Source organism: Felis catus, chromosome B4, assembly GCF_018350175.1.
Source record: "Felis catus isolate Fca126 chromosome B4, F.catus_Fca126_mat1.0, whole genome shotgun sequence".
Lineage (NCBI taxonomy): Eukaryota > Metazoa > Chordata > Mammalia > Carnivora > Felidae > Felis > Felis catus.
The window spans coordinates 78,888,392-78,903,322 of NC_058374.1; the positions used below are offsets into that span (position 1 = coordinate 78,888,392).

The 14,931-nt window shown below is 43.1% G+C and overlaps 1 protein-coding gene across 1 annotated transcript; it reads right to left on the bottom strand.

Annotated features, from left to right (window-relative positions):
• On the bottom strand, positions 1–5,710 carry KRT6A (keratin 6A). The gene is made up of 9 exons (XM_023257100.2): positions 5,087–5,710; positions 3,667–3,881; positions 3,259–3,319; positions 3,006–3,101; positions 2,720–2,884; positions 2,098–2,223; positions 1,017–1,237; positions 762–796; positions 1–650 (listed from the first exon to the last, which is right to left on the bottom strand). Exons 1-9 carry the CDS (start codon positions 5,624–5,626, stop codon positions 397–399), a joined length of 1,713 nt encoding a protein of 570 aa, XP_023112868.2. The 5' UTR covers positions 5,627–5,710; the 3' UTR covers positions 1–396.
• Between the last annotated feature and the right edge of the window lie 9,221 nt (positions 5,711–14,931).

Genomic DNA, 14,931 nt, shown 5'->3' on the forward strand with positions numbered 1-14,931 from the left:
TTATATTATAAATCTGCTTTATTGCATTGGAAGAGAGCAAGGAGAAGAACACATGACAGGGACACAAACCCTGTTTGTCATAGAGCTGATCACTTATGCTTTCACAAGCACTGTGAGGGAAGGCCTCACTACTCGAGAGATGGGGAATTCATGGGCCCGTGGAAGCAAGAAGAAGTTGCTGTGTCCTGGAGTAGGACCCAGGCAGTGACCTTTGGATGGTGAGCAGTGGCAGCTCAGGTGGAGCAGGTATAGGTAGTGATGAGTAATGAAGGCACTCAGCAGTTTCTGCTCAGAGTCGGAGAGTAAGAAACCAGAGACGGGAGAGGAGAAGCAGCCGGAGAGAGGGCAATCCAGTTGTAGATGGGACAACGTGGGGCCAAGAGCTGATGGCAGGACTTAGTGCTTGTAGCTCTTCCTAGTGGAGGATGAGGTGGTGGTGTATTTGATGGTGGAACTGCTGCCCCCAGAGGAGCTGAAGCCACCCCCAATGCCTCTGCCGCTGCTGGAACTGAAGCCAGCTCCCAGGCTGTGGCCGCTGCCATAGGAGTAGCCGCTGCCTCCGCCCAGGCCTGAGCCACTGCCCACACCGCTGGCACTGCCATAGCCGCCGGCGCTGCTGTAGCCTCCGGAGACGGTGGACTGCACCACAGCTGTGAAGGGGAGGGAGACAAGGACACATAGGACACAGTGAGCTCATTCTGCCAGTCTGAGTCTCGTCAGATGGGCTAAGGGCAAGGGAGAGGGGCAAGCAAAGTACTTACAGATGTTGACTTGTCCAACACCTTCCCCACTCAGCCTAGGAAGGGAGAAAACACAGGGACCGTGAGACCTCAGACAGCCACCACTGGACCAGAGTGGGAAGCCTCGATGTGAGGATAACCCATGAGCAAACTGCCTTTTAAGATTCTCTGAGAGTCATGATTGTGGCCATAAGTAGAATGCCTTCAACTTGTGCTCATGGCCAGACATCATGGACATGTATTCAGAGGTTTGAGGAGCTTGTGTGAGTTACTCACCTGCACTCCTCGCCCTCCAGCAGCTTCCTGTAGGTGGCAATCTCCACGTCCAGGGCTAGCTTGACATTCATCAGCTCCTGGTACTCCTTCAGCAGCCGGGCCATGTCCTGCTTGGCCTTCTGCAGAGCATCCTCCAGATCAGCCAGCTTGTTCTTGGCATCCTTGAGGGCCATCTCCCCACGCTGTTCAGCATCAGCAATAGCGGACTGCAGGTTGGCACACTAGAGCAAGAAGATAGGCAGAAGGAACTCGTAATGTAGTTGTCCAGGAGAGTAGCCATACTTATTTCTAGTGAGGAACAGTTCCAGAGCCCAGATACAATGGTAAGGGACTTTTACCACATTTTTTCCCAGTCTTTTCCTGTTCTGCACAACTTATCTAGTCTGGGAGCCACATGAGAACATATATGCCTTTTTTAAACCACCTTCTCTGAGGGTTGGGTGGGAGACCCTATACTGGACCAAATACCAGCATAGTTGAAAGAAATGGACCCACTCAGTTTGTTTTGAGTGCTGTCTCCAAAGCCAGACCAGAACCTTTTCTCATGATTCATGTGGATGCCCCCTAATTTATACAAAATTACCAACATCTTCACTTAAGCTATGAGTTTCATTTCTGGCCATTGAGATCTTGTCCTCCTCAGTCCTAAGGTCTTCTAACATGCTTGGGCAACACCGATCTTCATCCTGGGTCACTGCTCAACTTCTGTTTCAATTCGATGTTGAGCAGATTTAGAACAATCTTGCCCCCCCCCCCCACTTTGGGCCTCCCCTTTTCTTTCCCCACTTGTTTCTTGTATTCCTAAACCAAGCATTCTCCTTAAGTAATCTCTTTCAAAAGTCCCTGGATGATCTTTCTACACTCTGACTAATTGGGATTGCTCTTGTCATGTGGTTGTGTCATTCTGTAGGGTTAGCACTCATCTGTCCTCATATGTGGGAACTCACTGAGGGTGGGAGCCACATGCACCCCTCTCTTTGCTCTTCCCCCAATTCCCAGCATTTCCCAAATGGTGGCTGATGGCTGCCTGGTGGTTGAGTGAGGAAGCGATGCTTGTCTTCTCCAGAAGCCCTCACCGTACCTGCTTCTTGACATGGTCGATCTCGGATCTCAGCCTCTGGATCATGCGGTTGATCTCAGCAATCTCCTGCTTGGTGTTGCGCAGATCATCCCCGTGTCTACCTGCGGTGACCTGCAGCTCTTCATACTGGAGTCCAGAGGGAGAGAAGGTGGTGCATGTGGGTTTTCACATGCTGATGGTGACCTGACTTCTCAATCTGGCATTGAACACACCCAGAGCTAGTGACTTCTCACCAAGGCATTTTAGAGAAAGTTGACGGGGCAAGGTCACTGAATACTGTACACTGATCACAGACCCTCTTTTTAATGGACTGCTGGCTGCCTAGTTCAGTTGGAGGCCAGCAATGTTCTGTATTATGTTTCCAAGGGAGCCGACTCAGGGTGAAGACAAAAGCAAGGATCACTAGATCCCTATCTATGTAGCTAGCCTCCTGCAGCGGGGTTCTTTGACTTACTCAAAAAGCACATAAATTCTGTGAATGCCTGCTCTGTGAGTGCAGGGTTCACACCTGTGAGAAATCATCAGCTTCCTTGAGGTGATTTTCCCAGCGAAGGGGGTAGGCTTGCTGGTGTCTAGGAAGAGGACACAGGCAATCCTGGGCACCTGTCAACTCAAGGCTCACCTTGCTCTGGTACCAGGACTCAGCCTCAGCCCGGCTCTTCTGAGCGATCTCCTCATATTGGGCTTTGACTTCAGCGATGATGCTGTCCAGGTCCAGGTTACGGTTGTTGTCCATGGACAGGACCACGGAAGTGTCTGAGATGTGAGTTTGCATCTGAGCCAGTTCCTGCAGAGCATAAGATCATCAGATCATCTTTCCCTTGGCCTTACAGACGTACCCCACCCCAAGATCCTCCACCCTTGGCAGAGCCCCATCACAACAAAAAAAGAGGAGTGGGGATGCTTACTGCTTCATACAAGGCTCTGGTGAAGTTGATCTCATCCATGAGAGCATCTACCTTGGCTTGCAATTCAACCTTATTCATGTAGGCAGCATCCACATCCTGGGGAACAAGCCAACACCTTGGAGTCAGCTGAGCCTTCCTTCCCAGTCTGAACACCTTTTAGTCTCCCCATCTACTCCCCTCTTGGATGTGTGCAGGGCCCAAGAGTCCTTTCTTTCTAGAAAGGAACATGAACCCCTGATCTTCAGCAGCTCACCTTCTTCAGAGTCACAAATTCATTCTCTGCTGCTGTGCGCTTGTTGATTTCATCTTCGTATCTAGACACAGAAGAGGGTAAGACATAATTGAGCCAGTGGCAAGGATGATACAGAAAAAGTGTCCTGGAATCCCAACTTTGCATAAGAGAGATATACCCAAAAAGAGCTTCCTGCCAGTGAGCCACAAAAATGAATTTTGGGGGTCCCTAAATTGTTTTTATCTTTTTCTCTCCCCATGCACCTCTATGGCCTTTTTGCTATTTGAGGGTTGTTTTCGGCAACAATTGTGAGTTTCATTTCCATGAACATGTTTTGCTATGGAATCAGGCCCACATCTTGACCTAGTCACCCAATAGTCTTGATGTGTGCACTTCAGGGAATGGAGCCCTTTCTGTCCTTGTGCTCACTTGTTCTTGAAGTCCTCCACCATGTCCTGCATGCCCCTGAGCTCTGTGTCCAGGCGGCCCCTCTCCCCCAGGATGCTGTCCAGCTGTCTCCTGAGGTTGTTGATATACTGCTCAAACAAGGGCTCCAGGTTCTGCCTCACGGTCTTGGTGCCCTGCTCCTGGAGCAGAGTCCACTTGGTGTCCAGGACCTTGTTCTGTTGTTCCAGGAATCGCACCTGGAAGAAGACAAGATTGTTATTTGCCACAGAAAGCCAGGGAGAAAGAGATGTAACCTGACAGGTGCCCAGGCACTTTGGGTAGTCGCCCAGGTTGGGCTATTACAGACCATGTACAGAGGGTCAGGCTGACAGTGTTGCACCCCCAACCCTATTTCGTTCCAACCTCACTGGTCTTAGTGTGAAGTTCTTCCATCGACCTGTGACATCTTCTCACCAACTAAGCTATTTGGCCTATCAGTGTCTCTCAACATTTCTTCTCTTTTTATTGAAAAGCACAACCACACATCTAGTTAAAAATATTTCTGGGGTGCCTGGGTGGCTCATTCAGTTAAGCTTCTGATTTTTGATTTGGGCTCAGGTCATCATCTCAGTGTTGTGAGATCTAGCCCCTGTCAGGCTCTGTGCTGTCTCTCTACCTGCAACCCTCTCCTGTTCTCTCTTCCAGTCTCTCTCTCTCTCTCTCTCTCTCTCTCTCTCTCTCTCAAAATACTTAAACAGACATTTAAAAACATAGTATTTCTCTGTTACAAAGTGGAAAGTTATATTTAAATTGTACCTCAGGTAAAGGACTGTTAAATGTGCAAAAACTAGTGATTTGATCCAATTCAGTTAATTACTGGATTCCATTAACTTCTGCTTTAGTGCATGATTGCCCTGTATAAGAAATGCCCTAATGGTCATGCTCTAGTTCTACACATTTTGCACTTCTATATTTATGTAAATGTTTGTGAGACTTTGTTTCTAATTCAGCCAGAAATCTTTTTCTTATTTCTATCTTTATCTAAATATTTCTGACCCTTTTTTAAATTCATTCAGTAATCTTTTTCTTTTCTTTCACCTCTTTCCTCATGTCCAGAACCCTAGAACAGTTTTCCACTGGAATTATTATTTAATCTCTTAGAATATTCAGCAGGTAAAGCTGACCGATTCTATTCTCTCATTGCCTTATTTTGCTTCATGGATAACACAAGTTGAGTATTGTTCCCTGGCTGGGTTGAAGGACATTGAAGAGACCCAGTGGTTTCAAGTGATTTCCATCACCTTCTGCGTGTTGTCAACATGGAGGCCATCTGACATCCCAGGGGAGAGCTCCTCTGAGTCCCCTTCTCCCTCCCTCCTGAATCTCACCCCAGTAGGACATTCATTGATTATCTAGTCTGGGGAGCCTGACAGCCCAGTGGAGGCAGGTCTTCCTGGCTCACCTTGTCGATGAAGGAGGCGAACTTGTTGTTGAGGGTCTTGATCTGCTCCCGCTCCTCAGTCCTCACCCGCTGGATGGTGGGGTCGATTTGCAGGTTCAGAGGAGTGAGGAGGTTCTGGTTGATGGTGACCTCTTGGATGCCTCCAGGGGGGCACACAGGGAAGCCAGAGCCCCCATAGCCACCAGCAAAACCAGCTCCACCACCGAGCCCAAAGCCACCACCAGCTGCGGCACCAAAACCAAATCCACTGGCAGCTCCACCTCCATAGCCAAAGCCACCTCCAACTCGGCCACCATATCCGCCACTGATGGCACAGCTGCCCCCTCCGATGGAGATCCTCTTGGAGCCGCCCAGGCTATAGAGGCTCCTGCTCCCAAAGCCAGCTCCTCCACACACTCCACCGAGGCCACCCGTGCCCCTGGAGCGGGACACAGAGACACTGCTGAAGCCAGAGCGGCAGACCCCTGGGACTCTGGCTGAGCTGGTGCTGAAGCCACGGTGGCTGACGCTTTGGCTCCTCACGGTGGATTTGCTAGACATGATTCCTGAAGAGGGAAGGCTGAAGAAAGCGTGAGAGGCTGGAGGGTAGAGCTGAGAGGAGCAGATCTGTGAGATGAGCCTCCCGGCAGCAGTTTATATATGGTGAAAATGGGCTGGGCTCCGTCCTGGAAGGTGAGCTTGCAGATTGGGAAGGGCTGATCTTTACAAATAGTGAGATCACTCCCAGCCTCTTAAAGGTATGAAATATGAAGATTGCTTCTTTGGCTTCCTTTAGTCATGGAGAAATTCTACTGCCTTCCAGCCTTGATGATCCCAACACAATAAGGCTGCATATGAATTCACTGAAGTCAGGAATTAGTCATGTTCTCAAACAAAGGAGACAAGGAGCTGATCTGTGATAATTGTCCCTTCCTTCTGCTTACTCAGACACTCCTCTGTGTGCCCCCTTCCCACACAGGTTTTCTCCTCTACCAGCAACACCCTTCCCATCAGGTTGCGACTGTCTGAGTTCTTATAGGCATTTGCCCAGAGGCCTGAGCAAGAAGTGGCCTGCAGTGTTTTTTCACCATGTTTGTACCTGTCCCTCTGGAGCTTCTGGCTGTTCCTCCTGATGGCCTGGGCATGGAAATGGTGGCTATACTGGGGACATAACTCCCTTTGAAAGGCAAAGGAACCGGAGAGTTGAGTTTTTACACTGCCAGATGAGCATTTTGTCTCTGTCCTGTGTGATAAGCTGCCCAACTGGCAGTGACCTGAAAGGACAAGAGACATCACCAAGGGCCACTCTGCCCAGAGGCCTGACCTCTGCACCCATCTCCCCAATGCTTGGTCTTCCAGTGATCTGATTATTATTGAAAATTTTCTCTCCAACTGGAATCCATAGACACCTTTTCTGTCCTGTTTTGAAATGTTCACTTAGAGCTTAACTTAAGGAATTGAAAGTGAGTAAGGACAAAAATCATTGCGGAATCACTGAATTTTGATTCCAACAGACTTTGACATTTCTTAGGAATCAAGAAGCAGACTCCTTAGTGGGGTGTGTACAGAAAGTTGAGGGGCATACAGAAACAGTGAATCATACAAATGTGTCCTTACATGTGTGATGATGTCACAAGTAAATTCAAAATTTATATTTCTAATCTCAGCACTTGCAATCTGAACTGGCTACACACCTCAGAGGGAAAGAAGGCTGTGAAATGAGTGTGGTATTTGGCCTGGAGAGGAATGAGGCCCACAGAGTAAGCACTGAGCACAAGGAGAGTTGAGAGCAATTGCGGGCGTTCTGTGAGAAACACAGTGTGAAATGGCAACCAACAGAGAAAAGAGAAACTCGCACATTGAGATGACCTGAGTAAATCTCCTGGTGCTATCTTATAAATGTCCCATCTCCCCAGTGTTTTGGGGTGCACAATATCAAAGGAGGTGCTATCTGAGCATCTTTCAGGAAAGAGATACCTTCTCAAGATGATGGAAATGGCTCCCTTCTCTCCACCCTGGTTGCACAATGGCTGACCAAGAAATGTGCTTCCACCCAGTTCTGGGAAAGATGTGTTCCTTCCCATGGCGCAGTGTTCTGATATGCTCTACTCTCTTGGGATAGAGGCTTTAGGCTTGGCATAGATGATGCCAAGAAGGGTAGGAAGGGTTGGCAAGTCAGGTGGCAGTAGCATGCATTTTGCCCAATATTTATGTCTAGAACTGCTTTCATACTATAATGGTGTAGTTGGGTTGTTGCCACTGAGAATGTATGGCTTGCAAATACTAAAAGATCTACTTTTTAGTAGTACTAATAATAGATATATTTGGCCCTTTAAAGAAACAGTTGTTCAACCCCTGGTTAAGAGCATGCACTCTAGGGGTGCCTGGGTGGCTCCGTCATTTAAGCGTCTGACTTTGGCTCAGGTCATGATCTCATGGTTTGTGAGTTCAAGCTCCACACTAGGCTCTATGCTGATAGCTCAGAGCCTGGAGTATGCTTCAGATTCTGTGTCTCCCTTTCTCTCTGCCCCTCTGCACTTTGTCTATCTCTCAAAAATGAATAAACATTAGGGGTGCCTGGGTGGCTCAGTCGGTTGGGCGGCCGACTTCAGCTCAGGTCATGATCTCGCGATCCGTGAGTTCGAGCCCCGCATCGGGCTCTGTGCTGACAGCTCAGAGCCTGGAGGCTGTTTCGGATTCTGTGTCTCCCTCTCTCTGACCCTCCCTCGTTCATGCTCTCTCTCTGTCTCAAAAAAAAAAAAGAATCTATTAAAAAAATGAATAAACATTAAAAAAAAATTTTTCAAAAGAGCATGAGCTCTGGAGACAGAGTGCTCAGGTTCATAACTAGGCTCCTATGTGTTTTTGAAAACTTTCACTTTTCAGCTGTAACCTGGGAGTGAACATAGTACCTACTTCACAGTGTTGTGAGGATTATAGGAAGTAACATAAAGGCGTTAGCACAGCGCCTGCACAGAAGTTCTCAATGAAGATGAGCTAATACCATTATTATAATGGAAGTATGAAGAAGCTTGATGAGTTCAGGAACTCACGAGAATCTTCAAGAACTGAAACACAGATGCAGCTGTGTGTGTGGCGGAGGGGGCCGGGATGAAAAAAAAATGATAACAGCATTGCAGATTTGTGTCATGTTGGTAAGGATCTGGAAGTCACAGGTGGAGTTTGCACTTCTTCCTAGAAGCCACTCAGAGCCATGGAAACCAGAAGAGCAACAGTAGCAGAAGTATGATTTACAAGCTTGTTGGTACTCAGAGCAGCAGGACCGGGGAAAGCTCTGCTCCAGGGTGGAAGCAGCTCCTTACCCAAGTGGCTGGAAGGAGACTGTGGCCAGAGCAAAGGAGGATCCGGGTCTTTGGTGGGAGCCCAGCAAGCTGCCTTCTCTGTCCTATGGAGTCAGTCTCCTCTGAGCCACCTGCTGTTGGGTCGGTCCTCTTCTGTCCTCAGGGTTATGCACGCAGGGACAGGCCGCTATCAAGCAGCCCATGAGACCAGATCAGTGCCTCCTTTGGTACTGATTATATAGCTTTTCCAGCGTAGGAGCAGACTCATCCCTGAATACGGGGTATAATTCAATTGCAGCAGGAACTTTACATTCAACTATTTAGCCTGTCAGAGGATGGTTTAACTTGAACATATTATCAACTTCCCAGCTTGCCATGTGCACCAGATAGCACCAGCAGTATAAAGTACTATGTTTCATTTCCCAACATAAGTATTTCTCCTATTTACAGATTGATAAGACATTCTGTATTGTATTATATTATATTATATTATATTATATTATATTATATTATATTCTCTCTAATATATCTAAAGATCTCTTTCCCAAAAATTGTCATCACTACCTGCCAGGGAATAATGCCCTGGGAATCAATTCTGGTGACCCTGACCATGAGTGATGTCAGCTAGAGAAAGATTCATGAGAGCTGCCACAGGTTCCTATGACAGTGAGGTGGGCGAGTTAGACAGAAAAGACCCCATGGTGAGTCCCCTTATGATTTCACTCTTTTCTTATCCCACCACACTCAAAAGGTCAAGTTTGTACTTGATTCATTTGCCCTGGATGCTTTATATCTTTGGTTGCAGGGAGGTGTCCTGTGTTCTGGAACCCACTTTTAGACTGCCACCCTGGGTCTAAGCTGTGCTTTTTTTCTCCTCTAGAGTCCTGTCCTCTGCCCTCTCCTCTTGCTTCCACTCTCAGGAGAGGGCTGTGTTCATAGGTAGTGGGGACCCACTGGGTGGTTAGAAATGGATTTCTTCAATGAAACCTCCCCAGTGTCCTGAATCATGTCCCATGGTGGAGCTCAGGGGAGTTATATTTTCCCAGAGAAGCAGGGTGGAGAAGGCCAGACCTTCATAACAAGAGTCAAACAAAGGGTGATAGTTCACGCAACTATGTGAGAGAAACTAAAGCAAGCAACCTGAGTAACACCGATGACAGTCAGCCTCCTCCCCAGCAGGCTGCTGAACCCAGCCTCTTCTTTCTGCCAGGACAGCCTCCCTTCTGTGGTGCCTTCTGATCGCCATGGAATGAAGAAGGCCTTTGTTCTGGGGCCCAGGGGTTAACTTGTACTCCTTGCATTTTTCCCAGCATGGAGGAAGGCAGGAGGGAAGTCCTGAAGATGGAGCCCATGCAAAGTCTGCCTTGTCTTTCTGACTCCTTGGGTGGAGAGCTGGCAGATGAGACTGAGGGATACAATATTGTCATAATCCATCAGAAGTTTAAGACTAAATGCCTAATCCTGCAAGCCTCAGTGCAGAATGATGCTGTTCAGAGGGAATCCCACAGACCCAGTCCCATACCTACAGAGGACCCACTGAAAAAAACACAAGCAGCCACATGCATAAAGACTGTAGACAGTAGCACCAAAGTTGGAGTAGAGAGTGCAGCCTTCTAGGATATACACAGAGGTTCAGACAGTATTGAAACTTTCAAAATTGTATTACTTAGTTACTAGGCTGTTGTGAACATACAGTATGCACTAAACTGTAGGACTTCCCTTGTATTTCTCAAGGTTTATACACACGATTTTGGCAGAGAACACAGTGACAGGATCATATATCAGCAAAGGCGGAGTGTCTAGTTAATGATGAATACATTGGGTAATTGATTTATCCCCAATTCAGGATAATTTGGAGTAATTCTGACCCAAAAAATTCATCTCAAAATCAGCCGAGTCTTAGTGTGAATATGCTAGAGAGCAAACATAGCTCAAACGTTCTCCTCTGAGATTTCTTGGCATTTAGTGGCAACTTCGTCTGTTAATCCTTTGTAATCTCACTTTAAGCCTAGGGTTGGGATTAGTGACAGATCAATATTCTGGCACAAGTCCATGGAATTTATGAGGCAAAGGAGACTTCAAGGGGATCTGATAAATTTAACTTCCTTCCCATTTTCCTCTGCCTTTTCCTCAGCTGCTTCCAGAAACAGCCGGATTTCTCCAAAAGGGCAAAGAAGAACATTCAATATGGGAATGCTTGGACCCTGTGGCAGAAACTGTTGATTGGGTAAATTAGATTCCATTCCCAATTCCCTTCTTTCTCTCCCATATCCACTATAGAAAATTTGAAGGGTGGAATATTCTTTCTTGTAAAATGTTTTTAAATTTATTGAGGCATAATTTACATACAGTGAAATGCACCGATCTTAAGTGTGGAGTTCAATCAAATTTGACAAATTCATGCACTTTCATAATCCATACAATATCAAGATAGAGAACATTTCCATTATTCTAAGACATTCCCTTGTGTCCTTTTTCCTATAATCCCGCTGTCCTGGGCAATCACTATTTTTGGATTTTTTCCACCTTGGATTAATGTGTTTATTTTAGAACTTTATATAAATGGAACCAAACAGTATACACTTTAAAAATACATATATTTATTTGTTATTATTTTATATATTTATATGTCATTTATATGTGTGCGTCTGGATTTTTTAATCAGCAAAATGTTTCTGAGATTCATCCACATTGTTGTGATAGTTGATTGCTAATTAATAGTTCGTTCTTTTTTATTGCTGAGTAATGCGCCATTGAATGAATATACCACAGTTTCTTTAACCATTCTGACTGATAGTTTCTTAAAATATTTCCAGTTTATTACCATCTATAAAACAGTTAGCAACATACTCATGAGGCTTTGTGTGGACATATGTTTTCATTTTACATAAATAAATGGCTACAAATAGAATTGCTGCATCAAGAGGGAATGTACGGCCAGCCCAGCCAGGCACCTCTCACATGTACCCTTCCCCTACTCCTTCCCCCCTGACATGGTAAATACATTTTAGTTTTCCAAAATGATTGTACCATTCTTAAAAATATACTGTAATTTTTAGAGGAGTTTTAGGTTCACAGCAAAATTGAGCAGAAAGTACAGAGTTCCCATGTACTCCCTGAGCCCTCGCAGACTTAGCCTCCCTCACTATCAACATCTTTCACCAGAGTCGGGGTACATTTGTTACAGCTGGTGAATCTATGCTGCTATAAACATTAAGTGCAGGGTTTTGTATGGACATAAGTTTTCAGCTCATTTGGGTAAATACTGAAGAGGGTGATTGTTGGATAATACGGTTAAGAGTGTGTTTAATTTTGTAAGAAACCGCCAAACTGTCTCCAACATGGCTGTATCATTTTGTATTCCCGTTAACAATGAATGGAATTCTTGTTGCTCCACACCCTCCTCAGCATTTGGTGTTGTCAGAGTTTTGAATTTTCACTATTCTAAAAGGTGCGTAGTGGTATCTCATTGTTTTAATTTGCATTTCCTTAATGACATATGGTAGGGGCATCTTTTCATATGCGTATTTACCATCTGTGTATCTTATTTACCATCTGTATCTGAGCTGTCTGTTAAGATCTTTGGTTTATTTTTTAATTGGGTTATTAGTTTTCTTATTGTTGGGTTTTAAGAGCTTTTTATATTTCAGACAACAGTCTTTTTTTTATTGGATATGTCTTTTGCAAATATTTTCTCACAGTCTGTGGCTTGACTTCTCATTCTCTTGTCAGTGTTTTTAATTTTAATGAAGTCCAATTGATCAATTCTTTCTTTCATGAATCATGCCTTTGGTGTTGTATCTAAAAAGTCATTGCCAGGATTATCTAGATTTTCTCCTATTTTATCTTTTAGGGTTTTATAGTTTTGCATTTACATTTTAGTTTATGATGCGTTTTGAGTTAATTTTTGTGAAAAACATAAGGTCTAAATCTAGATTCACTTTTTGCTTATGGAGGTCCAGTTGTTCCAGCACCATTTGTTGAAAAGTCTGACTCTCCATTGTATATTGCCTTTGTTGCTTTGTCGAAGACCTGTTGACTTTATTTGTACAAGTATACTTCTGGGATCTTTGTTCTATTCTGTTGATCTATTTATCTATTCCTTCACCAATAACACATGGTCTTCATCACCATAGCTTTATAGTAAGTCTTAAAGTTGGATGGTGTCAGTCCTCCAACTTTGTTTTTCTCCTTCAATGTTATGTTGACAACTCCGGTTCTTTTGCCTCTTCATGTAAACTTTAGAATCAGTTTGTCAATATCCAAAAATAACTTGTGATTTTGATTGAGATTTCATTGAATCTATAGATTAAGTTAGGAAGAACTGACACCTTGAAATTTTTGAGTCTTTCTATTCATGAACATGGAATGTCTCTTCATTTATTTAGTTTTTTGATTTTGTTCATTAGAAATGTGTAGTTTTCCTCATATAGATCTTGTATACATTTTGTTAGATTTATTCCTAAGTAGTTCAGTGTTGGAGGTGCTAATGTAAATGGAGTTTGGTTTTTCATTTCGAATTTCAGTTATTCATTGCATATCCTGCAATCTTTCTATAATCACTTATTAATTCCAGGATTATTTTTTGTCAGTTCATTTGAATTTTCACATAAACAATTAAGTCTCCTGTGAACAAAGATAGTTTCATTTCTTCCTAGTCTATATACCTTTTATTTGCTTTTCTTGTCTTATTACATTAGCTAGGAACTCCAGTGCAATGTTGAAAAGGAGCAGTGAGAAGGGACATACTTGCCTGTTCCTGATCTTAGTGGAAAAGCTTCTAGTTTCTCACCATTAACTGTGATGTTAGTTGTAGATTTTTTGTAGATGTTCTTTATCAAGTTGAGGAAGTTACCCTTTATTTCTAGCTTGCTGAGAGTTTTTAATCTTACATGGTGGAGGATTCTGTCAAATGCTTTTTCTGCATCTACTGACATTATCATGTGATTTTCTTCTATAGTCTGTTGATGTGATGAATTACAGTCCTTGATTTTTGGATAATTATCCAGCCTTACATATCTAGAATAAGTCCCACTTGCTTATGGTCTATAATTCTTTTTGTTATAATCCAACTTGTTAATATTTTTCTGAGGATTTTTGAATCCATGTTTATGAGAGATTTTGATTTATAGTTTTCCTATTTTGTAATGTCTTTGTCTGGTTTTGATATGAAGACAATGCTGGCCTCATAGAATGAGTTGGGAAGTATTCTTTCTGCTTCTTTCTACTGGAAGACACTGTGGAAAATTGGTATAATTTCTTCCTTAAACGTTTCATAGAATTCACTAGTGAACCAATCTGGGCCTGATGTTTTTATTTTGGAAGATTATGAATTGTTGATTCAGTTACTTTAATAGGTAGACGATTATTGACATTGTCTATTTCTTCTTATATGAATTTTGGCAGGTTGTGTCTTTCAAGAAATTGGTCCATTTCATCTGGGTTATAAAATTTGTGGACATAGGGTTGTTCATAGTATTCTTTTATTATCTTTTTAATGTCCATGGGATCCATAGTGATGCCCACTCATTCATTTCTGATATTAGTAACTTGTGTCTTTTCTCTTTTTTTTCTCCTTAGTTAGGCTGGCTGGAGCAGATTAATTTTATTGAACTTTTCAAAGAACAAGATTTTGGTTTCATTGAGTTTTTTTTCTATTAATTTGTTGCTTTTACTTCATTTATTTCTGCTATAGTTTTTATTATTTATTTTCTTCTGCTTACTTTGAAATTAATTTGCTGTTCTTTTTCTACTTTCTAAAGGTAGAAGCTTAGATTATTGATTTTTAGATGGTTCTTCTTTTCTAACGTATGCATTCAGTTCTATAGATTTCTTTCTATGCACTGCTTTTGCAGCATCCCACAAATTTGGTAAGTTGTATTTTTATTTTCACTTAGTTCAAATTATTTTTAAAATTTTCTTCTTTGACTTTTGTGTTATTTAGAAGTGCGTTGTTTAATTTCCTCATAATTGGGGATTTTTCAGTTATTTTTCTGTCATTCATTTCTGATTTACTTCCACTGTGGTTTGAAAGCATAGATTGTATGATTTCTATTCTTTCTATCCTGCCAATGTTTCATGTAAGCTCGAGAAGAATGTGTATTCTGCTGCTGTTGGATGAAGTATTTGATAGATGTCAATTATATCCAGATGACTGATGGTGCTATTGAGTTCAATTATGTCCTTACTGATTTTCTGCCTACTAGATCTCTCAATTAATAATAGAGGGTTGTTAAAGTCAACAACTACAATAGTAGAGTCATCTGTTTCTCTGTGTCATTTATCAGTTTTTGGTTCATGTATTTTGATGCTCTGTTGTTGGGCGCATACACATTAAGGATTGTAATATCTTCTTGGGGAATTTATCCCTTTATCTCCTCTTCTCTCTGCCCCTCTCCCTGCTTGCATTCTCCCCCCCTCAAAATAAATAAATAAACATTTTAAATAAATAAATAAATAAATAAATAAATAAATAAATAAACAATCATTTTCTCTTTCACATATAGGACAATATAATACAGCTAAAATTGAGTTTCGTTTATGATCTGAATTAAGACTCATGAT